This window comes from Ambystoma mexicanum, chromosome 8, assembly GCF_040938575.1.
Source record: "Ambystoma mexicanum isolate Mex_15411 chromosome 8, UKY_AmexF1_1, whole genome shotgun sequence".
Taxonomy (NCBI): Eukaryota; Metazoa; Chordata; class Amphibia; order Caudata; family Ambystomatidae; genus Ambystoma; species Ambystoma mexicanum.
In genome coordinates this window covers 949,783,396-949,808,395 of record NC_090929.1, presented here as the reverse complement: position 1 = coordinate 949,808,395, position 25,000 = coordinate 949,783,396, and the positions used below count along the sequence as shown (strand labels likewise).

General features: G+C 45.1%; 1 protein-coding gene across 2 annotated transcripts in view; it reads right to left on the bottom strand.

The window, feature by feature from the left end:
- The window catches only part of SLC2A1 (solute carrier family 2 member 1), a 1,088,583-nt gene that overhangs the window by 10,338 nt on the left and 1,053,245 nt on the right, over positions 1 to 25,000 (bottom strand). For both annotated transcript variants that reach the window (XM_069610859.1, XM_069610860.1), the window contains exons 2-8: positions 21,289 to 21,381; positions 10,540 to 10,700; positions 7,514 to 7,754; positions 5,788 to 5,950; positions 3,544 to 3,731; positions 1,520 to 1,624; positions 369 to 470 (exon numbers count right to left, since the gene is read on the bottom strand). In XM_069610859.1, the coding sequence (XP_069466960.1) occupies positions 369 to 470; positions 1,520 to 1,624; positions 3,544 to 3,731; positions 5,788 to 5,950; positions 7,514 to 7,754; positions 10,540 to 10,700; positions 21,289 to 21,381 (1,053 nt within the window). The remainder of the gene's footprint in view (positions 1 to 368; positions 471 to 1,519; positions 1,625 to 3,543; positions 3,732 to 5,787; positions 5,951 to 7,513; positions 7,755 to 10,539; positions 10,701 to 21,288; positions 21,382 to 25,000) is intronic.

Sequence of the window (25,000 nt, the reverse complement as noted above, 5' to 3'; positions counted from 1 at the left end):
TCGTTGTGTGGCTTTCTGTATGAGAAGTGTATGCGGAGAGTTGAGAATTTGGTTAGCGGGTTTTCCTTACCTCTTTATCTTTGCGTTTCTGTGCTCAACATCTATGCTTATCCTGTGTGTTTGGAATCGTAGTTTGTCCGCCTAACGGGCAGGCCTGTTGAGGAGTGGCAGTTTTTCTCTGTGTTACTCTAGTGGTATGTGTACCTGGTTTATGCCAGCGAATTCCCCCACCCTGGTATTGGGGGTGTTTAGGTTAGAGGATTCTGGTCCCTCCCTGCCCATCCCGTGTGGCTAGAAACATGTGGATGCACACAGTTGCATATTTCCCTGTTTTTGGTGTGTTGTGTACGGTCACAGTGGCTACTCACCAACAACAGCAAAGCAATGGTCATGAGAACAGCACAACCAGCCATTCCTGCCAAGCCAACGAGGTGCAGTGATCTCCGTCCAGCCCGCTCCACTATAAAAAGCTGTGTGGACAAAAAGAGAACAATTGCTACAAACTGCATACTGAACGAGGTAGTCAGAGTACACAATGAATAAAAGGGAAAGCACGTAAAGCGAATACCAACTACCAACAACCAAAGCTTGCTGATCCAATTCATAGCAGGCACAGCAGCGTACTTCAGTGATTGAAGCTTCCTATCTACCTGAGAACATAGGGTAGACCCTACATGCAGCTTTGAAATCGTCCTCAAATATAATTTGTTTAAAGTAAATAAGGACAACAAAATCGTTTGGGCTCCTCTGTAAACATCTGCAGGGTGTCAGATAAAGGAAACCCCTTTAATGTCTTCAACGTCTCGTTTATTGACGTGGGTGCTGTTGGGAAGTTAGATAAGTCTATCGATGTGTGACTGTATATGGAGCCTGCAGGATTTCAACCAAGGTTTATCAGCATATGAAACCTTTTCAGAATGGGTAAATTCAAGGGGTTGCTACAAGGAGTGTTATTTTACAATCTCATGATGCATGTACCATGCAGGGATGGGTCCATATGTGAGCTATTAGTAGGCAGCACATATCAAAGCATCTAAAATAATGTATTGTTCCAGAGGTCAATGGCTATGATAGGTTGTATTAGAAAGAATATTTCATTTGATACAGATTGAATCTGAGGACTATTGTTGATACGTCTAGCCCATCAGCGGCAGCAGTAGGACCTTCACTAATATCGCTGTAGAACTGACCACGCGCGCTTAATGTAAAACAGCGGCTTACATTCCCATCTCAGGCCATCTGCATTATCCGTATGCAATCAAAGTGTAAGCCTTTCAAAGGTGAAGTAGAAATATCTTCTCTCAGTATTTGCCTGGTGAAATAAATCTCCATAGAAGGGCACTTTTTGGGAATGTTCCTGACATGGGCACATGCATCAATAACACCTCCAAGGTGTCTTCATCGTTGGACACAACTGGCCCAGGAGAAGGCACTACGGAGGATCTAGAACCCATGACATATGTTGTGTGATCTCGCACCAATATGCACAATGTCTGGTCATATGTGGAAGGATTCTCACCGAAACAACTGTGAATGCTGTGTTGACAACTCCGGCTCCAATGGTGGCGTATACAGGTTGTGCGACGCCCGCCTTCTCGAATATCCGCGTAGAATAGTAGAAGACCTGTTGGGGAAACACATGAGAGCATTGCTTACTTTATTAGAAGGTATGCAACAAATGCAGAGGTTATGACTGAAACCAATGGGTAAGTGGCAGTGCTTATGCACCAGTGATATGATATGATATGGCATTTATAAGGCGCCTATACACAAGTGTTTCAAGGCGCGACGAGGCTAGGGATGGGGAACAGAGGGAAGACAAAGACAACGATCTTACTAGGCCAGGTGACATTGAGATTGCGCAAGTGCAGGGGAGGAGGGAAGAGGGAAAGTGCGGAGGGAAAGGGGAGGGGATAGTGCATTACATAGGATAACAGTAAGATAAATAATGACAATAAATAAATAAAGACAATAAAGCAGTGGTAGTGGTGACTGTGGCAATGGCATGTGTATGCCCTTCCATATTCTAAGTGACAATATCTAACACACTACTGAAGCACTGAGTGCACTTTTCACTGTCTTTGCCAACCTACAGGGTAACAGAATTGTGTGGGCCTTGATGGCCTGATTGTTTGGTGTAATGTCACCCTGTTAGTCTTGGTATGAACTTCAGTGACAAGATTGTGATGTATTTGATTGCTAATGATGTTGTTTAGAACAGTCGTCTGTTACCCTACACTATATTATGCTATGTTATGTTATGTTGCTCGGCTTTATACTGAGGCAATCACTACAGTAGTGATTTAAAGGGCTGATGCTTGCCCAAAGTGTTATCTACTCTCCCCCGTTCCCAGGGCATCCAGACTGTAGCATGCGGCGTAAAGAAAATGGTAAGTAGTGAAGCGGTGTTGGAAGAAGCGTACAGACTAATCGCAAAGGCGGAGTTCAAATGGAGGCGGGGCGGGGAAAGAAGCATAGTGTTTGTGATAGCTTGGGTGCATGTCGATCCGGCCTAAGTAGAGCTATTATCAGGTATTGAGATATTAGGCTATGATATGGTAGGTTATTTATAACGTGCTTAATACCCAGAGGTTTCTAAGCGTGGACCCGGGGATCGAGCCTGTAGTGCTCCGTGTCGTGTCGCTTCCAAGGCGAGAATGTTGTCCCTGAGCTATCCTCCCAAGACCCCTGAGCTATCCTCCCAAGACCCCTGAGCTATCCTCCCAAGACCCCTGAGCTATCCTCCCAAGACCGGAGGGCAAACGCTAAGGGTTCTGAAGGAAAAGGACATATTTCTGGGAGAGCAGTTGTTTCAGAAAGTTGATATGGTATTACTAAAGGTAGGGTGTGGCTGTGCGATGGACTCAGGAAGTGCTCAAGTGGGCCCTTCAAGCATGTCAGATTGTATTGCCCAAAAGTATGGTTAATATTTCCCAGAAAACCTACTCCAGAGTAGTCATTCTAAGAGTGCCAAGCCCAGTGGCCAAGTCAAGAATAGACTGTGTGAAAGGCGAACGTAGATGGGGACAACCCAGGTAATTGGCTCAGATGTGATGCATGCCTGTCCCTCCTGTAGGCAGTGACAGACTGGCACCATTTGTGTGACATGTTCTGGGTATGTTCGGGTGTCTTCAGCTCGGGGATTCTCAGGCTTTGGGCGTTTCGACAGAGCTGGGGAGTCATTGCTAACCTTGGTGTACTAAAACAAGGAGCAAATACCTTCCACTTACTCACTAGGTCCCAGACAGCTATAGACTGCCAAATTGTAAAGAGCAGAAGGCTTGGAGGAACTACGGGTGCATTAAAGTGAGGGTGGGTTTTGGGCCCTGGACCGACCTGCATGAAAGCTCTAAAGGCCTGCTGGGAGCTTACAGTGGTTGGTTCTACTACTGTGGGAGACTGAATTCTTCTCGGAATGATGCTGCGCCCCTCTGAGAGTTAATCTGAATAGCCCAGTGTTGGCTACTTTCATAATGGATGCTATTTTATGTCAGGTTTCCAGTAAGCGAGCATTGCTTTCAAACTCCTTTAGGTTGAACCTACCGCATTGATCCCTGAGAGCTGCTGGGAAAGCTGCAGGACGATGGCGATGAAGATGGGCTGGCGGTACAGCGGCGAGCGGAAGAGCTCTGCGATGGTGACCTTTTTCTCCCTCATCATCTGCCGACTCTCCTCCTTCATCTCCTGGAGGTCGCTGGACACATCAGTCGTGCCGCGTAACTTCTTCAGGACTGAGGGGGAAAAAGAAGGGACTCGGGTGTCAGCCAAAAAAGAAACATATATTCATCCACACATGCATCATTACCCTCTATCCCCATCTCCTATCCCTTCTCCTCATCCCCCGAGACTGCAGTCTGGTTATCCTGACAGGTGCACAATAGGCCAACATCCAGACAAGACTTGGCTCTCTGAGACCACTATTGTGGTGACTGCGGGCTTTGTAAAATAAGATAGATACAAAAAGGAAGCTTACCCTCTTCCCCCTATCCCAGCAACTCTTCCTCTTGCTCCAAGACTGTGGCCGTGTTATGCCGGGCAGGGATATAATACAGCAACTTCCAGATAAGCCTTGATATGATATGATTGGTTATTTGTAACGCGCTTAATACCCAGAGGTTTCTAAGCGCGGACCCGGAGATCGAACCTGTGTGGCTCTGTGTCGTCTTGCTTCCAATGGGAGCACGTTGCCCCTGAGCTATCCTCCCTAGACACCAGGAGCATCAAGGAGCATCAAGGAGCTATCCTCCTTGATGCTCTCAGACCACTATTGTGATGATTTAGTGCCGTAGAAAAGCTTTGTAACAGCAAATACATATGAGTAGACATGTGTATGCATATATGCTCATATACACACCTATGACTTTTAGGTACAGCTACCTCCAAATGGCAGAAGTTGTGATGCATAAAACCACTGTGAATTACCAAGAGTATGAAAGGGTAAAATTCATCGGAGAGGGCTAGGACACAGCGATCCACATCAGATCGTGTCCATCTCCCCGGCACTTTAGGGTGGGGCTGATGACCCTGCGCTGCAAGGAACATCCATCACCCATTGAGTCCCGGCCAGCACATCTGCACCCTGTTCTCCCTCCCATCTCCCTGCTCTTCTTGTCCTTCATTTTCTGTATTCGCCCATTTTCTTCAGACAGCCGCCCATTGTTTCCTAGGTAGGTTTGCGCTGTATACATTCAATGCATACATGCATAGGGGCAAAAAGAGGGTGATGGCAGAGCCAGTACTAGGGCAATACTACATGACTGCCAAGAGCGCCACTACGAGCATTCTATGCGGCAAAATGCCCATGGAAGGAGCAGCAAAATGTTTGTTCTCCAAGGTCCACAAAATGCCTTGCTCAAGCAGGGATACAGTGGAGCAGAATCTTAAATAAATTATTTGCTTTATTCTCTTTTTTCCTCTCTTCCTCACAACCTCTCCCTGTCTCCCTCTGTCGCTGTCTCCCGCTCTCTCTTCCTCTCCCTCTTTCTCCTTCTCTCTCTCCGACTGAGGGAGCTTTTCAGAAGAGAACAACAACGGTTCAGTCAAGAGTTTTGAAAAAAAAAACCCTCACATCCTTTCGCTAATTTTCTTTGCTGATTCGTTTTCATGAGAAAGGGCCATTTACTGCTCGTAATCCACAACTAAAAAAAGGCACTGCACGAGAAGTGGATTACAGATGCGTTGCTATCTGACAGGTGCCTCTCGCCAGCCGTCTGCTATACCAGGCTCCACGTTCTCCTTCCGGGTCACCCCTCCAGCTGGAGAACACGTGTTCCCACTACTCCAGAACATGCCTCTACCGCTGCACTAAGACCTTCACGAGACCAGTGGTAGAGGCTTCACCTCCCCCACAACAACTCAAGTCCCACCTCCCTCCACTGCAACTGGTGCCCACTCCACCCACCACTTCAACTTGACATCCCCCGCTGCAAGTGAACTTTTTATGCAAAAGGTGCTTTGGGCGCTCCCTTTTCTCCTCTCCAAACTTAAGTGTACCCCTCTTGTGCAGCACAGTATCAAGTCCTGGCTTTCCAGCCATGTGATTCAGAGTGTTTGGCATGTCAGCCCTACATGCAAGGAGATGAAGGGATTTAATATAACCCCAGAGCAATGCAGCATGGCAGTCATACAGATGAATAGTGTAACGCCCCCTTTGCCGATGCTAAGATGCGTGATGAGCTGGGTGTCTCACATGCAGGGTCATTCCTCTAGGCTTTCCGACACTGTACCAAGCACACATCTGGAAACATCTGCCTGCGCTGGATATTTGACATCCCGCAAAAGACTTACCACTTTTTGCTTTGCTCTCCTCATTTCGATTAATCAGCAGGAACCGGGGGCTCTCGGGGCAGAAGGGCAGAGCGATACACTGGACAATTGCCGGAAGGAAGACCAACCCAAGAAGCAGTGGCCAGAGGGTTTCGTTGCCCATAATCGACTCCAGTCCAAACACCTGCACAGAACACAAAGCAAAGCGATGGTAAAAAAGGGATGTCAGGATCGAAAGATTTCACTTAAAATCCCTATCAAATGAAGAGGTCACCTGGGACTTCCAAAGCTAATGGAACTTCCATCTCAGCCTGGACATCGAAAGCTAATGGAACTACCATCTCAGCCTGGACTTCGAAAGGTAATGGAACTTCCATCTCAGCCTGGACTTCCAAAGCTAATGGAACTACCATCTCAGCCTGGACTTCGGAAGCTAATGGAACTTCCATCTCAGCCTGGACTTCGAAAGCTAATGGAACTACCATCTCAGCCTGGACTTCGAAAGCTAATGGAACTTCCATCTCAGCCTAGACTTCGAAAGCTAATGGAACTTCCATCTCAGCCTGGACTTCGAAAGCTAATGGAACTTCCATCTCAGCCTAATATTTTCAATTAGTCCAATAAAATGTATCAAAACGTGTTTGATTTTAACACTGGGCTAACATGGCACCAAACTCTTTCTATGCACTTAAGATCATCTAATTCAACCAAGGTTTAACATGTGCACCATTGTGTCCATGTGTAGCAGCTATCATGCAGCAAGGCATAAGACTTAACTACACAATTAAGGGTACCACAGCCACTTATTGTGTGTTAGGGAGCATTTGCCTCCTCTCACATAGGTTGTTCTGTATCCAGTATTGTGTGTAATCCAGTTTTTGTCAACTCAGATATATGTTTGTTGCAGAGTACATCATGCACCTAAGCCAGAGACTGGTAGAGTGTGTGCAGTTTGCAAGTGTATAACTGTCCGCCACACACCATGCCGATATACCAGTGTGTATGGATATACAATCTGCATAAAATGCCCACGCTACCCACACCTGTGTTCTTCATCTCCATTACACACACACACACACACACACACTCATGCACATTCAAAAATATGTATCCACATTTAAGGGTTCAGATATTGTACCGTGCCTACATACTGTCTGTAAGGTCTTAGTTTCAGTGATAATGGTGAGCCGGACACTTTAGAAGGCAATGGGAAATTCCTATGTTAAATGTAGGGACAGTGTCAGCTGCACAGTGTGCAGGGTAAGGATGAAATTCAGTTCCATGTGTTAATATCCCTGCAAACATATCGCCATACAAAAATATCGCCATATTTTTGTGGTGATATTAAGGCATGGAACCTGCGGGGGACACCCCTGCAATCCCTGCATTATTTTTAAAGGAGCGGGGGACACCCCCGCAACCCCTGCTCCCATAAACCCCAAAATTATCCCCCCAAAGATATTGCCTATGGCCGTTCCAGACGACCATATATACAGTGATATTTTTGGTGGGGATAATATGTAGTGATACCTGAAATTCCAAGCAAGACATACTAGAACAAAATTAAGGAATGTCTATATGAGCAACCAGGTGTATCCATTGACTCCAAATGATAAAGTCTGCAGACAAGGACCAACTACGTCAGAGAAAATTGGCTACCCTGTCTAGCAAGACTAGCTAATTGTTGGGAAACCAGTTAATCTTGTCGGCAGCATTGCAAGTGATGTCCTATCTGCATTTTGTTTACCTGTGCAATCAGGATTCCAACTACAACGCCCAACTGGTGCAGGGTTCCAAGAGCGCCACGCAGGGCTGTCGGGGAAATCTCCCCTACATACATGGGCACAAACCCAGTCGTGAGGCCACAGTATATGCCGACAATGAAGCGGCCCAGGATCAGCATTTCAAAGGAGGACGCCATCTTGGAGAAGCCCATCAGGACGGCAGCAATAAAGGCCAGGACGTTTGCCATCAGCATGGAATTCCGTCTGGAAGGGAAGGCACCAAAATGGAGTTAGAAGAAATGAATCAGTACAGGCTGAAAATAATGCTGCCACCAGAGATGACAGTGTTAGCATGTTTAATGCGCCTGCTCATAGTTAGATTTAACCGCCTTAATGAGTTCCTGCTATTACTAGGAAAAGTCACCATAGCTAGCACTGGCTCACTCTTACTCTTACCATGAAGTGACAGCCAAAAGGCAGGTATCGAATACCAAAGGCTGGGGCACTGCTACCATTATCAGACAGCTGCAGTATAGCAGCCCCTTGAGTGCTCTTCATATTACCTAGACAGTCATAGTACATTCACTTTTGATTGACACTCCTACTACACACTCAGTGTACCTTACTTGCTACTGCTATACAGATCCAGCATGACATGAAACCAAAGCATATGCAACCAGACCTCAACACCACATGACGGCTAGCGACCGAAAATGCACCAATGCTCAGTGACCGGTTTCTCCAAACTGAGGCACAACATCGACAGCACATCAAAGGCTTCTCGCTCTTTCTTCCTCTAAACCCCACTATCAAACCCCTAGCGCCCTCCCATTGCTGATCTGACATAGTGCCAAGAGACCATGCAGGTGGCGACAGTGCGCTGCACAAGACCCATTAATATAACATGCCTAGTCCCAGAACGCTCCCCATATTGTCCTAAACAACTGCACCCTGCTTCTTAGGTACAAGCACAGCGTGCCGTGGATCATTCTGACACATAGACGGACAGTCCAATTTTAGTTAATTGTGAAACACTGTATTAACAAGGTGGCCTCTGCAAATGATATGGCAAGCAAATAGCAGGGAAAACATTCATGTTTTTGTGCAGCAGAAAAGGAGCACTGCCCATGATTACTTCTCGAAGCAGTTTTATTATAGATACACCTGGAGACTGTTTACTATTGCTAGCCAGTCATTGTATATTTGACTATCGCTTTGCCTTGCTACTGTTGGGATGCATGTACAGATATCCGCCCCTCCCAGACGATTTGGATTGTGAATAATATACTAAAAACATGGAGAATACATGTAGGATGGGAGAGAGCTCTATGGCAGTGGATTCACAATACCCTGTTTCCTTATTTTTTGTACACAAAATAAAAGCTCCTGTCTTTCTCGAAAAAGGCAGCACCTATCCTTTTTCGATAGTGGGTTTTATTTTCTTGGTCTGGTCGATGGGTAGTAAACCTACACTAGTCATAGTTAATCATAGTGTGGCTCACACTGCAGTGATCTAACTGTAACCTGAGCATGCATATTATATGTCATCTTGGAGAGCACCCACTTTCACGAGACACTCATGAAATACCTACCACAATTCACCCCTGAGACCGCAAACTAATAATGCACGAGCACACCCCCATTCATGCCAATGCTGGATAATAAAAGAGGAACTCACACTGCAGTGATCTAACTAGAAGCCAGAGAGGCATATTATATGTAACCTCTGACAGTTATAGTGAGCCTTTAACATCTAGCCCTGGCTATTTCTAGGTATTTATAGTTTATCACACAGTGCAGTGCAATGTTCGTACTAATACCTAGACTTTTACTCCTTGTATATACAAACATGCTTCGCTCAGGCCCTTAACTTGGTTGGTGGGCCATTGCTGGCAGGTATGGCCTGCCGCCGCGGGTTATATTGCCACAATAGTAGCAGCTTAGTATGAAGTGATTAGTCACAAAATCTAGTTACCTAAAACCTGCTCTTCTCACAGTATACATGATTTACAGAAAATAGGGAGCACTCAGGTATGATCTAAAACTTCGGTAATGCACAAGAAAGAAATGCACAATTTGCCATCCTCCAATGTTTGCAGCCTCTTTTAAGGAAATATGGTAAAAAATCCGAATTAGGGAGGATCTCAGTCGTATCAGTCTACAGTTAAAAGAGAGTTATCTTTCTAAATTAAATCACTAGTTTGCAACCATCTTCCTTAGCCTTGCCTTCTTCTTTTCTGCCCTTGAGCTTGTCACTGGTATGGTTATTTTAATTTACTTCCTCTAGTCCTCACCGCTGAACTGCCTATAGTTGACACCACTGTTACTTGTGCAAAGTATGCCAACAAGCCATGATCTTTGCTTCTTTGATTAAGGTAACTGAGCATCATCTCTTTGGCAGAGGTGATGGCCCAGGCTTTACCAGCCATAAAAACAACCAGTCACAAAACACCCATGGAGGGTTCGAAAATGCTGGGAGCTATTTAGCTCCCACTTCTACCCGTGAGAAGCCTGGTTAGCTTGATCCCAACAGCTATCAGGGGCTACTTTGGGCTTGAGAGGCCAACTGCTGCCATACAAACATACCTATGTGACATTAACTTTCTGTATTTGGGAATGTGTATAAAGACGGATTTAAAGCATCTTGTATTGTATATAATGGACAGACAGTTAAAGTTTGGATCTCACATAAAACTTAGATTTGTAGCACGCTATGCACTAACTCCTGGTTCTCTAGGGTAGCTCCTGCCGTCTAGGCGATGGCGAAAGCCACGAGCTAGTTTTAGCTCCGGGGCATGAAATCTGAATTCCAAACCCTGCCAGGTCGTCTTTTCTACAGTGATGTCTGTTTTATACAAGTACCCTTGGTTTGTTTTTGTGTAGATGTACTACTTATTAAAAGTGAAAAAGATGGACTCCTCTGTAAAGGCATTGTTAACTTTCTTAATGGGCAACAATTTGGGGCTTTTATCTCCCCGGCCAACCAATAAAATGTGTGAAATCATGGGTGCACCAAATACCATTCATTAACTTATACCCTGGTTCGTACCTGCCAAAGCGATTAACAAAAATCTTAACAGAGAAGGATCCGAACATTCCGCCCACAGAGAAGATGGCGACGGACAGGGACCAAAGCGTCGTGAGGGTGGTAGACTCGATGGGAACCTGGTACCGAGACAACCAGGTCTCATTGTAAAACTGGTTAATGACCTGTAAGGAGACAGAGACGACATGTTAGGAAAGCACGTAGTGTGCACACTGAACATCAATCATTTCAAATAGGTCATTATTCCTCGTGTTTGAGAGGGTAAGTGCAAACATAAAAACTGCCCCGAGTTCATAGAGGAGCAATTATTCCGCCAATCTGTTTACCGCAGCATCGTTGTAATCCCCAAAGTGCACAAGTGCTAGATTCCAGCTGGAGGATTTGAGCGAATGCTGGTGTTGTTCAGAACTTCTACCACTAGATGGCAGGACAGAAAAGGTTTTCAACGAGCTAAACTGTTATGTTCTGTCTGTAACGTGGAACCATTAGTTTTTGCTGATGCAAGAATGCAGTCTGTTGCTGAAATGTGAGTAAACCGGTTTTCAGACGTACATGTAGCACAAGCCACCCTAGCAAAGGTGAGTGAGTGCAAAACTCAAATGACTGTCGTGTCAGAAAGTTTTACAAATGGATGGCAGAACATAAAATAACAAGTTTCCTTTTTTTTTTTTACAAATCGAGTGCCAAAAACATGTTGAACTCTGGAAATTGGATGTTTTTAACATTTCCGAGTGGAGGGGTCCAAACTTGATTAGGATCAGGCCCATTTTATTATCCCCTAATCCACGCTGCCAAGAATTAAATGCATCGTTTTTTTACGGGAGAAAAGCTCAGTATACGGGAAACCGGGTAAGGGCAACTGCGTTCTTGCGAATCAAGGCCAAATTGGGAATTAAATAGGACTTTCTACCAAGGGTGGGCTGGCCTATAGGGATCTCTGGAGATCTCCCGGTAGGCCTCTGCGCCCTGGGCCTCTTTTGTGTGCGAACCTATTTTATTTTCAAGTATGCTCGTACGGAAAGGGTTGGGCTTGCTGAAAATGTGTACTGTGGGCCACATTTTAAAAAAAATCTCCAGCGTCTCTATTGGCTCCAGTCCCAGGCACCCCTGCTCACTACTGCAAAAAAAAAAAAAACATTTTCTTTCGCGGGTGATATTTTATTACCAATTTAAATCAGTGGGGGTATATTTTTTATCAGCAGGAGAATGTGGGGCACTGGGGAAAATAGTCATAAATATGTGCTATGCCAGCGCCATATATACCATGCTAAATCCACACAGCCAGTAGCATGCCACGGCCACCACCTGACAGTGACAATGCTAGGGTGGCCATTTACCCTTTCTGAATTGTGGTTCTTTATAGCTCATATTGCTGCAGCAGACATTTTATTGATTTATTCTGCATTTTTAAAGCGCTCACACAGCCCGCGGGCATCGAGGCGACAGTAATGTTTTTTTTTTTTCAATTGAGTAATTGTTTTTGTCTTAGTTGCGTATTTATAAGGCGCTTAAACACCCAGAGGTTTCTAAGCACGGACCGGGATCGAACCTGTGTTGCTTCGTGTCATCTTGCTTCCAAGGCGAGCACGTTGCTGCTGAGCTATCCTCCCAGGACAAAATTACCATGTGCATCAGCCACTCCTATTATCAGGAGTAAGACAAGCAGTCAGGCCGTGTGAAGCGTTGTCTACGGTCTTAATTTCCGCAGAGGCCCATTTGAACTGTACTAATCCAGGCTTATCACCGGAGTTTTTACCTGAAAGAAAACTGCTCGTTTAGCACCACTGTTTATAAGAATGTTTGATATGCCGGAGTCCTGTTTAGCACAGTGTTGGAAATAAAATGAGGCTTGTCTATGCTGCCCTGTCAGACGGACACACCTTTCACGATGACATGACTAAAAAGCAATTGCGTGGTTGAAACAGCTGGGCATTTACGAAGGGGAAAGGTCACGCCTGACAAAGGCTGAAGTGACTTCGGTGACAGCACAATGCATGCCTGCTGGAAACTGCCTCTCAAGCACAAGCCTCTGGCTACCTCACAGGGCGTATTTGTTTACCCAGTGCATTCAACAGTATGAGTATGCGTCGCACACCTGCCAACATGCCCCATACCTTTTCAGATGTGTGCTGACGTGCTTAGAAGATGGCATTTCTGGTCCCTTTTTCTCTTTGCATTCTGGGTCCTGTAGTCCTGGATTGCCCATTACAAATGGCGGACTATAAGAAAAAACTGGCCTGGACTTGCACCTCTTAGATGGAATTGAGTATGTTGGCATGTGTGCTATTGTATGAAAATGAATAGTAGCCAATCCTTTTCAATCAATCAAGAACACACACAGCTCCCCCAATCAATGAACCTTTTCACCAAAAACCACTCCAAATAGAATTTTTTTCTAGGGTATGGCTGAGCAACTCGTCCATTCTGAACCATACAATTTCAACTGTGAATTACACCGCCTACATCGTTACATTTTATTGCTTTTTATTATTGGTTTGGATCTTCACCGCGCAGATCAAGGCATCTAGATTGTGCTACTTAGCCCTGTTGCTGGGAGCTGTGCACGTAATTGAGGATTTGCTTTGATGTGTCAAAGGAGTTTGGGAATCTTGGACCCGGGCTCCTATGACAAACTGTTTCAATTGTTTTTATCCTCCTCATTTCCGATAACATTTTGTTTCCCAAGTGTAGCATTTTTACAGAATGAGGGTTTATAGTAGTAGAAAGGCTTTGGGTGCTGGGTTAAGTGGACTAGGAAGCACCCTACCGAACCCTATGGGAATCAGACCAGACCTGGAGACTGGGTCGACGAGTCAGGACTGGGTCGAAGACTATGTGGATTAGCCAGGACACGAGTGAAGGCTACGGGGTCAAGTCAAAACAATACTGAGGAGTGGATAGACTGGTCTCAATAGGACTGGGACTAAAGACTGAATGAACAAATGCAAATAGGACTGAGGACTGGGTGAATACGCCAGCATAGTACTGGAGACTGGGGGAACAAGTCAGAATAATATGGAGACTGAATGAACCAATCCATATAGGACTGGAGACTGGATGACTGAACCAGAATAGTACTGGACACTGGTTGAACAAGTAATAATAATAATGGAGACTGAATGAACACATCCAAATAGGACTGAAGACTGGGTGAACTAGTCAGTGCACTAGTGAAGACATGATGGCCTAGCCAGAAGAGTAGAGAAGGAAGGGGGGTCCTGTCAGAACAGTAGTGAAGATTACGTGAAATAGCTTGGTACAGAAGTCTAGACGAACAAGTCAAAATAGTAGTGGAGAGTGTTTGTAAGTGCAGTACCGAAGAGATGATGGCCTGGCCAGGATATTAGCAAAGGCTTGGTTGACCAGTCAGTACAGTGCTGAAATGTGGGTAGTACAGTCATAGGCGTGAACTCTGCGTGCCATTTAGATACCTCAGTGGGCTGAACATCTCACCCAGTGGTTGGAATGGATGCCATTCAGTTTGGAATGTCCATGACTGTAACTTCTACTACAGTAATGGATGGGATGGTTTTAATCATCATTACTGCTGGCCATCTTTCTTCTCCAACTGGTGAGAACTGTCTGCTTATCAGATTGCACTTCTGTAAAGCAGGAGCCTTGCCATGTTTACATGGGGCTGATATGCCGGTATGCTTAATGTATATCAACAGGGACGTCTTGGTGGCAATTCCTGGATGTCTTGGATTAGCACCACACACAATTGCATTTTTAGATGAGACCTTTGGCCGATCAGCCATCACATCGGAGGAGACAGGTTGGTGTTGTCCCTGGTTCAAGGGTTTGACTCCTGTGTGATCTGGGGCTCACCAGACGGAACGCCGAACATACTCTCATTAGTTAACTCTTGTACGCCATGGGGCCAGGCTTTTTCAACTGTTTGTATCATTACTTTGGCCGACCCATTCCTCTCCTTTCTGTCGGCCAACAGCATTCACTTGCTCATCCTATCCGCTCTTCGACTAGGCTTCTTTTGATTCAGGTGGGGCAGCCCCCAATTGGAATTTGAACTGTAGCACAACCTATGGATATGCCCAGGCAATTAAGCCCGCTATCATCCAGGATTGCCTGAGCACTCCCGAGTCCCTCATGGACCAACCACCATACCAAGTACTCCTTTTTAATCTAAACCTTCTCACACTCCTCCCTCCCCCCACAACCATCGTCTCACTGTGGACTGGCAGGCACCCGTGCTACCATAATACATTGTCCCCAGCCTCATCACCCGGCCACGTTTTGTTTTACAACTCCTTTACACACTCCCCATCCTCTATTCTTCCTCTGATTATTGTTCACCTCCAGAAGACTAAAGCCTGGAATCCCCCAGGAAGAGTAAACAAATGCCACTCCTGGGACAAGCCTGGGCACCCTGTAACTCCGATGGTCGTGATTTGGCACAGTATAAAATCACAGGGACCTAACATCAGACACACGATAGTCAACTAGGCAAGCAAAAATCCACTTTGCTCCTGTCTGGCAGGTTCTGGTAAGGGTTTAAGTGGCCCAAATATTTGTGAACATATCAAACGGTGACCTTATTTCAAGGGTGCAGAACCCAAGAGGATGTGATGGGGGTGTCGGGTTCGTGGCCGGACACCATTTCGCTGGCCCGGTTTGGCTTCATCAGGAATCATCGGTCACACTCAGACTCCTTCAGAATCTCTTAATCCCTGTGGAGCCAGAGATTTCCCTCTGCGTGACTGCCTCCCTGACCCAAGCTGCTGAACCAGAGTCTTTCAAGGCGACATTCCTTCTCGATTATCGAAATGGCTGAAAAGGTTTCAGGAAGGGTGTAGCCGCTGCTGGCCACGGTGCAAAAAATCCTGCCACCCAAGCAGGAAGCGACAGACCGGGTATTCTCTGGGAATTAACAGCCTTGCACAATTCAAGACTACCACGGCCCTCGCCCATGGCAATTTAAAATCCTTTCCTACAGACAGTAAGCAATATGATATGATATGATATTTTATTTGTATCGCGCTCATACACAAGTGTTTCAGAGCACAGCAAGGAAGGGGAACAGGGCAAAAACACCACACCGTTCGTACTAGGCCCAGTGACATTGAGAACGCGCGAGTGCATGGGAAAGGTAAAGGGGAAAAGTGCATGGAAGGGGGAGAGTGGAGAGTGCAGGGCAGAGGAGAAACAGATAAATACAAATAAATAGATAATAGAGGCAATACACTGTGGTAGTGCAGTCAGCAAGTGACAAGTGCTCTGTTTATGGCAGCAGACTGGGTAAGTCTGGTAAGTGCAGAAAAAGAAGAAAATGGGGCGTTGGGGGACTGTATGGGTACAGTGCAAGGGGTGGCCAGGAGGCATGGTGAGCAGGTACCTGGGCCCAGGGGACAGAGGGTGGCCAGGTGCACAGTGCCAAGAGAGAGTAGATCAGCAAGGGGGAGGGGGATCGAAGGCAGAAGCAAAGAGGAAGGTCTTGAGGTGCTTCCGGAACCAGAGATGGTTCTCCTCAAGTTTTAGATTGGCAGGGAGGCTGTTCCAGAGGGAGGCCCCAGCCGAAGCCACTACAGGTGTACACCTCTACAGCCAGCTTGGACCGCCGCCCAGCCCGATGCACCATGGCACCACAGGTGCACGAGGCTCCTATCTAGGCACACATGCCCGTGTGCCCTAGACACACACCACTTACAAAAAAGACCTGCATGCAAACTTCATGAATACACACAGCAGCAAAGGGCGCTTGCCTCTTCCCCCTCTCCCCACTAACCTCACCCACCCCTCTCTTTCAAATCCACCAGAGCGCCTGCGCACCATGCAAGTGGCAGTGGTGCGCAGTGTCCCGGGAACATGACATTGGGGGTTTTGCATGTCATTGAACCCCAGAGTTAATTCAATTCCCCTTCTAGGTCCTAGGATAAACTGGGGCCTCATGGATTACAGTAGCTGCCATTTTGGACATGGTGCTTGGGAACAGTGTCCCATAGTTCAGTTTTGATGCCGTAAATACGTGAGTATTAAAACCATGTATCACGCCCATTCATAGCACTGTAAATAAGACGGCTTGTTGTGTGAGATAGGGCCAGTGTCTTTGTTGCATGTGGCCGTGTTTCTTCTTGCTCTAAAATCAGATGGAGGTGCTTTCTTGCTAACATTGTGATGCAAACCCCAGCAGACAGTGTTAGCCAAGGCTTAAATGTAAGTCTGCAGGAAGACATTAGCAGCAGTGTGCATGTAAACCCATGCTGACCATATGCTGAATGTGTACTGAACCTGGGATCCCCTGGCATGTTATTCAGTCCCCATAGCCTACACTCAGAATGACAAAAGTACTCTTACTTTACGTACTCAGCTGCTATGACCACAATGACCCCCGAAGGGGCCTTGGCTCTGAGTCACCTGTTTTTTGAAGAACCGTGGGCTCCTGGCCTCTCAATCTGTTCAAAGACATGGCAGTAGAAATAATACCTTAAACCAAGGGTCTGCAACCTTTGGATCTCCAAATATTTTGGACCACAACTCCCATCAGCCCTAGTCAATGAGTCAATGGTGGGGGATCATGGGAGATGTGGTCCAAAACATGTAGAGAACCACCACAGGTTTTCAGGACACTGATTTAACCAGTCAAGAGGAAGCATATACTCACAAGTGGAAATTTGAACACAATCACAACTATTCCTTCCCTGACTTCATGGAAGCTTTAATTAGAGCAGAGGTCTGCAATGTGTGGCTCTCTAGACTACAAGTCCCAATATTCCTCACGATTGATTATAGTGTCTAGGGCAAGTGGGATTTATAGTAGCCTAATAATCGGGGGATCCTACTATTGCAGACCACTGAGTTAGTGGATAATACTGTGGAGTTTTATTTTTTGGAATGTTGCAGATTAGGACCTGGCAGAGACCTACTCATGGACACCAGTTCATTGCTGCATGACTGGCAGGTATAACTCCTCTGATAACTGGGCCGTTATGTCAAAGGTCCCTTGATAAAACGGCCTTCTTATTTGCCAAGGCTCTATAAGCAGTTAGACTGGTTCAAAGCTGTGCTATGCGATGCATGGGCAAATCTTATGATAAAATAGGTTATTTATAACGTGCTAAATACCCAGAGGTTTCTAAGGGCAGACCCGGGAATCAAACCTGTGTTCCTCCGTGTCGTCTTGCTTCCAAGGTGAACACTTTGCCCCTGAGCTATCCTCCTGAAACTATGTTTAATTTGCCCGCACTCCCCCGCGCAATTTTGCACAAAACTATTCTTTGAGCCTTTAACTTGTTGGATTCACTATTCATTGGAACTTAAATTACTTTTTCAGATTTTGATATATGTTTTGGGGTTTCTTTTTCCCAATTTCAGGACAGTTGGGGTGAAAAAGAGTATGTAACGCTCTTGCAGCACTCGAAAAAAAAAAGGTAGACATGACATCAGGTCAATACTTTAATCTCCTATGACATTTTTGGAGGGAAGTGACTTTTTTAATCAAAAATAAAAGGAACACATTGTAGCCTTGTAGGGCAAAACACAAGGGTCTTTACACCATACATGGGGAGTGTGGCAAGGTGAAGGTTTGTAAAACAGAGCAATTGGCCCTCAGACAAAGCCTCAAAGTACAGTCCATAACATTCATTAACAAACCAATCCATTTTAGTTTCCCGTATTATTGGTTAAGGACTAAAAGGGCCAAAAGCTCCACAGGGCAGTTCCGGAATAATGCATTAAACAAAAAAAGAAGGTGAGAATCATGGAAATGGTTGTTCGCCCCTCGATCATGGAAAGGGCATAAGTGAGTCATATATAACGTGATACGTGTTTCACGCACATGAGCCCTTCATCAGAACTCCTGAATTTCATGAACATTCAAAATTAAATTTCCCAAGGTTATATGTCAAATGTTCAGTGTTTCCAATTGAAACGCTGCCATGGGCTTACATGTCCATGTTAAAACTGCACTAAGGCCCTGACAAAACGCTTTTCAATGAGATTCTCCAATCTCCCATTGAAAAATGCTTTGTTAATAAGGCCCTTAAATTTATAAGACACACACCCACACATACCCACACACACTGATGATATTATAGTGTTTGCATCTGAAACAAAAACTGATCGTTTGTGTAGGATAATGGTGTATTCTGATTTGATGAGATACATGTTTTTTGTTTGTTTTAGATACATAACTTTTTTTCTTTTTTTTGATGAATTAAAAGCGCTTTCCTTAAAAATATAACGACTGGGGCACTTACATGTATTTGAAGGGGGATGGGTGGAGAACAGCCCTTTGAAAACAAAAGGCCTGTCTCATGTCAGCTGGGAGTAGACCACCTAGAACTGTATTTTTGTTGTCATTTGATCATTCCTGTATTTATAATGGGAAAACCAAAACTACAAGTTCCAGAATGCAATGCATAAAACCGCGATGGGATGCGGTTCACACATCAAGTCTGGGACAAGTTGAAATCTCTAAAATGGTGAGCACAAACAAAATATAGTTCCAAAAGAACCTGCGTGTATTGATGGTGGAATCGTGCATTGCCCGGTTACTCGGGATACAGGCGAGTTGGCTGCACACAAACATTGTTTTGACACATATTCTGGACTTGCCTGATCCCGTGCCCGTTGCAGATAAAATCAGACCTCAGCTCGAGCCCCCGTGCCCCGCTCGCCTCAGAAAGATTACAAACCAGCCCTCAGTGAAGGTCAGTTTACATAACACGTTCCCAGAATTCACTCACAAGCAGCGAGTTAAAGGGGAACTCTTAATTCCTCTGGGAATCTGAACGGCTAAGTAGCTGCTCAGGAGATGTCATTAGCGGCTGTAATCTCACTAACAGGATGTGCTATTTTGGGAGAAGCTTTTCATGTCCATCTTTCTTTCACTATTGCTCGGGTTTGTCCAGGTGAGAAAGGGTTAATGGAGGTGTTTTCTAATATACGAGGGTGTTCATGCTTGTTTTCACCCAGTAATGGGTGTTGTTTATTTCCAACAGGGAGCATCCACATTGTATCCTGTCAATGTCATTGAGAAGGTACATGAAATAATCTGCATACCCCATCATAGCCAGTGCTGGAAATTAACATTATTTTCGGTGGGATGCCGCCAGCGACTGGGGGAGGGGTGTGTTTCTATAGTGGTAAGGACTGCTTGTTCTCACGCCCTTCCTTCCCACCATACACATTTGCGCCACAGGAGATTTAATCATGAACAGCTGGGAAAATAACACAGGAAAGGAGTGTTTCCCATGCATGCAAAGTATAAAAGGTGCTCTCTTTTTAAACCTGAAAAGCTCTATCCAAATATCTTCCGCAGAGTAGAATCCCAAGAAGACTTTTCACAGTTATCCTTTTCAAACATTTAAGTGGTCTTGTGTGTAAGTACCTCACCACTCGTCCTAGTGACCTGGGTCCATTTAAAGTCCAACCCACTTAACCAAACGAAGACTCCAAAAACGGTTTTCTGGATCTGAGGAGACATTTTTGTCCGGATCCCAGATTCGGGAAAATCTCTCCCAAAGTCCAATGCTGATATGATAGGTATTTATAATGCGCTTAATACCCAGAGGTGTCTAAGCGCGGACCCGGGGATCGAACCTGTGTTGCTCCATGCAAGACAAGCACGTTGCCCCTGAGCTATCCTCCCGAGCAATGCATGCATATACGTAAATGTCGTGTTGAGGGACCTCGAATATGATGCTGTTTAACCCTTAGAAGTGTGTGCCTTGGCCTCAAAATCCCAAGTAGCTAAGAAACATGTCCAAGACGCGGCAGGGCCCATGTGATTAAAGGCATTCCTAGGATGGTCGTACCTAGAATAAAAGGAACGATTGGTCAACAAATAACACCAATATTTTACCCCAAAAAACACAAAATGTGCCAACACCATGCAGTAGCTTTACAGTAACTGAGCGACTCACAGCTAGAAATGTATGCAAGTCTCGTTTGATTGGTTGGAGGTGTTCATAATACACCCTCACGGCAAAATCCTTTTTTTTGTGCTTTGTGGAGTTTAACGTAGATGTTTACTTCATGGTGGGTGTTAGAACATAAGTGTGATGTGCATGCACGTCACAAATGCAGGGAAAGCGAGCAGGCACCCAGAAAGGAAGTTTATTATAGCTCATCTGGAAACTGAGAGCTTAATTAAGGTTTATAAACCCAGTCAAGGGACCGTATCTGGAGTTATGGGCCCTGAAGACCAAGTTAAAGGACCAGGCACAGAGTTTGAGTTTAATGTGATTTATAGGCCCAAAGCACCCAGAACAGCCTGTGAGTGGGGTCTATAAAACTATTACAAACCTGCACCACTCTTGACTCTATAGAGTATACGCGAGAACGGTCGCAGGGAATTGGCTGCAGGTACGCGTCGAGCTGCGAGTAACCTACCAGTGTGAACCATCTGCAGGCTATTTGAACCAATCTGTGGGTTATTATGGTTTGTATAGTCTGCAAAATTGCAACGCTTTCTGAACATTCCAAGGATTATAATTAAGCAATATGCCTCAAGCGGCGGGGACATTAACGACTCATGAGGCCAATCAGAATGGTTCTTTCTTTCGGATTGCGCCCTCGCCGGATACTGATTAGGAATATGGCATATGATAAACCATTGATTTTATTTTACACAAGTGATCAATTGAACACACTCCATTTATTAGAGGGAGCATTAATAAATGCAATGTGTAATAATTCTACAGTCTCAAGTGGTCTGCATTTGACCTTAAAAAGGATCCCAGATAATACCAAGGTTGATGAATGTTGAAACCCGGCCATGAGTTTGGTACTTACATTCTGTGGGGCGTTGATGACACCGGTGTTGTATCCAAACTGCAGCGAACCAATGACTGCCACTCCCACGGAGAACATGAGCCGAAGCGTCATCTGGAAGAGAAAGGAATTATGGGTGAGAAGAACAACAAGATACCTGGCCACAGAAGCATAAAAAGGAGACCCTAAATTGGTCCTTACCAGGACGTGCTTTGATCAAAGGTTAGACCTCTTTCCTCAGAAAGTACATCCTATAGACACCCTCATTAAAGCAGACAGCAACTATCTGATAGAGGTCCTATGCCTCCTAGCATGTCATTCAGCGGGCATAATTATGCATCCCCTTAGAAAGGACAATGTGACTACTGATATATTGAAGACCAACTGCTAGACTTGTTTTTTATCATGTTTTTTCTTGTATTTGCCATCTTCGCAACATGAGTACAGCTAGCCCTCCATTGCTAACATATTAATTGGACTACCCTACTTTCACATTTCAGGTGAAATGTTTTTTTCAAGCCTTTTTAATCACACTATAACTTTCTTGGTGTATTGTAGCCAAGTCACACATTGCAGAACACCACCTAGTAGCCATTGCTGGATGTTCACCTCCAGTTCTGAGCCACATCAGCAAGGCATTGTGGGTATGCAAAGCAGCCCAAATGCAAACCTTTTTCTCCAGGAAATTGCAGGACAACTATATATCTGTTCTCACCCTTATTAGGGATCATCAGTGCAACGCAGACCTGACAGCATTGTGGTTTGAGCATTGGCCATGTTTTCAAAACACCAAGACAGTTATGTTGGGTTTAAAAAGGCTTAAAAAAAACCTTTCAACTGAAATATGAAAGTATAATAATCCATTTGAGCCATGTCACACATTCCAAAACACCACCGAGAAGCCATCACTGGAAGTTTACCTCCAGTTCCAAGCCACATCAGCATGGCATTGTGGGTATGCAAATTAGCCCAAATGCAAACATTTGTCTCCAGGAAATTGTCCTTGTCTTAGAGGGCAGTGCTACTGTTTACGTAGCTTAATCAACCCAAGACAGACATCTTTTTTTAGATTTATTAGATTTTTTATAAATATAGATATACATATATATTATATTAAAAATATATCTATATTGTATATATATAAAATAAAATAAATCTAAAAAAAGATCTAACAAAACAGGTTGGTACCTTCAACAGGCTAACAAAGTCACTTATTTGCAAGCTTGCACAATCTTCCAATCACATCTTCATGAAGAGTTGGAGTGAAGGTATGGAAAACAAGAGAGCATAAACAGTTCCTTCTGAAATTTCTGATCTGTTCTTTTTTGTAGTTTCTTCACAGAGAGGCATTTGCTTCAAAGGCATTACAGTCTTAAAGGCTTGAATTGCACACACATGTATTTTGGGCTAGGGACAGAAAGAAAGACTATTGGGCTTCTTTCACTAAGACATAGAGGTAGCGCGTAGTGGCAGTCCTCGTGGGTGCAATCCTTTTCAAGGTCGGTAGGTCAGAGGCGGAGCCGAGTTTATGTCCATCATACTTTTGCTGCCCACCATGAATGTCTATGTAGTGATCGAAAGCACATGCAGTCACAGGTTAGAGAACTTCATTTGGAAGGCCAGTCAGGCCAGCGATCACATTCATAGTTATTCCTTTGGAAGAGCGGAGGTGTCACAGTAGGCACATATCAGGGTTGTGCCTCTACATAGCTGGTAGGGAGGGGGCACAATCCTTCATGTGTTGGGTTGATGACTAAGAAAGGCTGGCATCGCAAAGTTGGGTTCCAATGCCAAATCTAGATTGTGCTTCTCTTCACCCGTTGAAGAAAAGGTTAGTCTGATATAGGTCAGAGGACTCGCAGGTCACCGAAAAGGTTCTGGGGCAAGGTCTTTTGATGGGCTGATAGGGCTGGGGTGGAGTCTGTCAGACAGGGTCGGACTGGCCTATAGGGCAATAGGCCCATGGCCGGACCTAAAACGCAAAATGCTGGTGTGGGCCTGTTTTTTTTGGTCAGCGTGGGCCACTTTTTTGGTCAATGTGGGCCAGTTCGATGAGTTACTTCACTTTGCGGCTAATAGTTTTGATCAGCGTTTATCCTAAAACTCCCCCTTGGGTACTATTCAAACAGTGCACAAAAGGAATGAATTGTCGTTTGAAACTGTCGGCCACTTTTTCAATCATGCCCAAAGACAATGGCATGGCCCAGTCCGACCCTGGTGTAAAACTTTGCCTCGGAGACCTTGGTGGGGCTGGTGCTCCGTCGGTCAGATGCCTGAAGGCCCTTAGAGACATTGACATGGATGTATTGGAATTGTATACATTAACGGGATGTCCCTAAGGTCGTGGTTTGTTGCCAGACTCGAAAGAATAAGTTAAGTTGCCTATGATGTCACTTTGAACTCTGAGGTGGCATACAACACACCATGTATTTGAAACCTATCTCTCTATTCATTTATATTATTCATGGCCCCAGTGTATCAATTCCCACCCCCAACCCTCACGCCGTCCCGATGGGCAAGCACTGAAGGGAAGGTAGAGGGAACAACGTACAACACAAAATAATGCCACGGCCCCCCTCACCACAACCAACAGTAATATAAAATAAAGAATTACCACCAGAGAAACTGACATACTCTGGCTGTGATGTCATAGCAGTTGATCATGGCCTCCATAATCCTCTGCCATGATATCACAGCAGGAGAATACAACATTTTAAAAGGGGAATAGTTGATTAAGGCTTTCTGTGGAAGTCATGCACAAAGAGCTTGCAACCTGGTTTTAGGGTTCTTGTGGACCACAGATCAGGGTATGGGGGGTCATGTGTTCAGACAATGCTATTTTAGGCTTGTGCCCTTGGCAATTGGTAAATAGTATATGGTTCTTCTAGCTTGTGGGCAAGAATACAATTGACAGATACATCTATAGAGAGACCATGAGGAAATGCAAACGTGTGGAGGGGTGACACTATAACCCAATGCTAGAATACATTCTTCCAGAGCATCCTGTGTGTGCATGGCATCCTGTGGGATGGCATGCTGTGAAAATCTACCTCTGCACCTCACTTGGATGTTATAAAAAAGCATTTGACATGTTTATTACAGCTAACATGCCTCAATTAATTGTTGATACTGCACCTCTGGAAATTCATGAGCAGAACTAGATACGTGAGGCCGTCTAGCACTTATTTTTGCTAATCCCACCCATCTGGGACTGAATTTAGCAGGACCACCTAGCAGGGAATCTATGTAGCAGAACTACCAACCCAAGCACTAATAGCACCTATGAGCTTGATCATTGCTCTGCAAATATGCACTACGCTATCAGTCCAGGAAATGCCCATACTTACTAATCCTATTCATCTGGGTATCCTGAGCAGAACTATATACCGAGGACTGTCTAGCACTTATTTTTTGCTAATCCCACCTATCGGGGAATCTATTGAGAAGAGCTACCAACCGAGGGCGACTCAAAGCACACATACTTATACACCTCCATGATCACCTCAACAGTCCTTAGAAGCAGTTGTACCCCTCGAAATCGGCCTAGCTGCTCATATAATCCCATTCACAAACTCCAGCGCTGCCAGAATGCAGATACCCAAGTCCATTTGACCTTCCTGCACACATTCTACCAATCTCAAACAGCCACTGCACCACGCCCAGCACTAGAATGCAGCTACACACCACTTAATCCACACTGGCTGCACACATACCGAGTGCATCCAAGCACGTT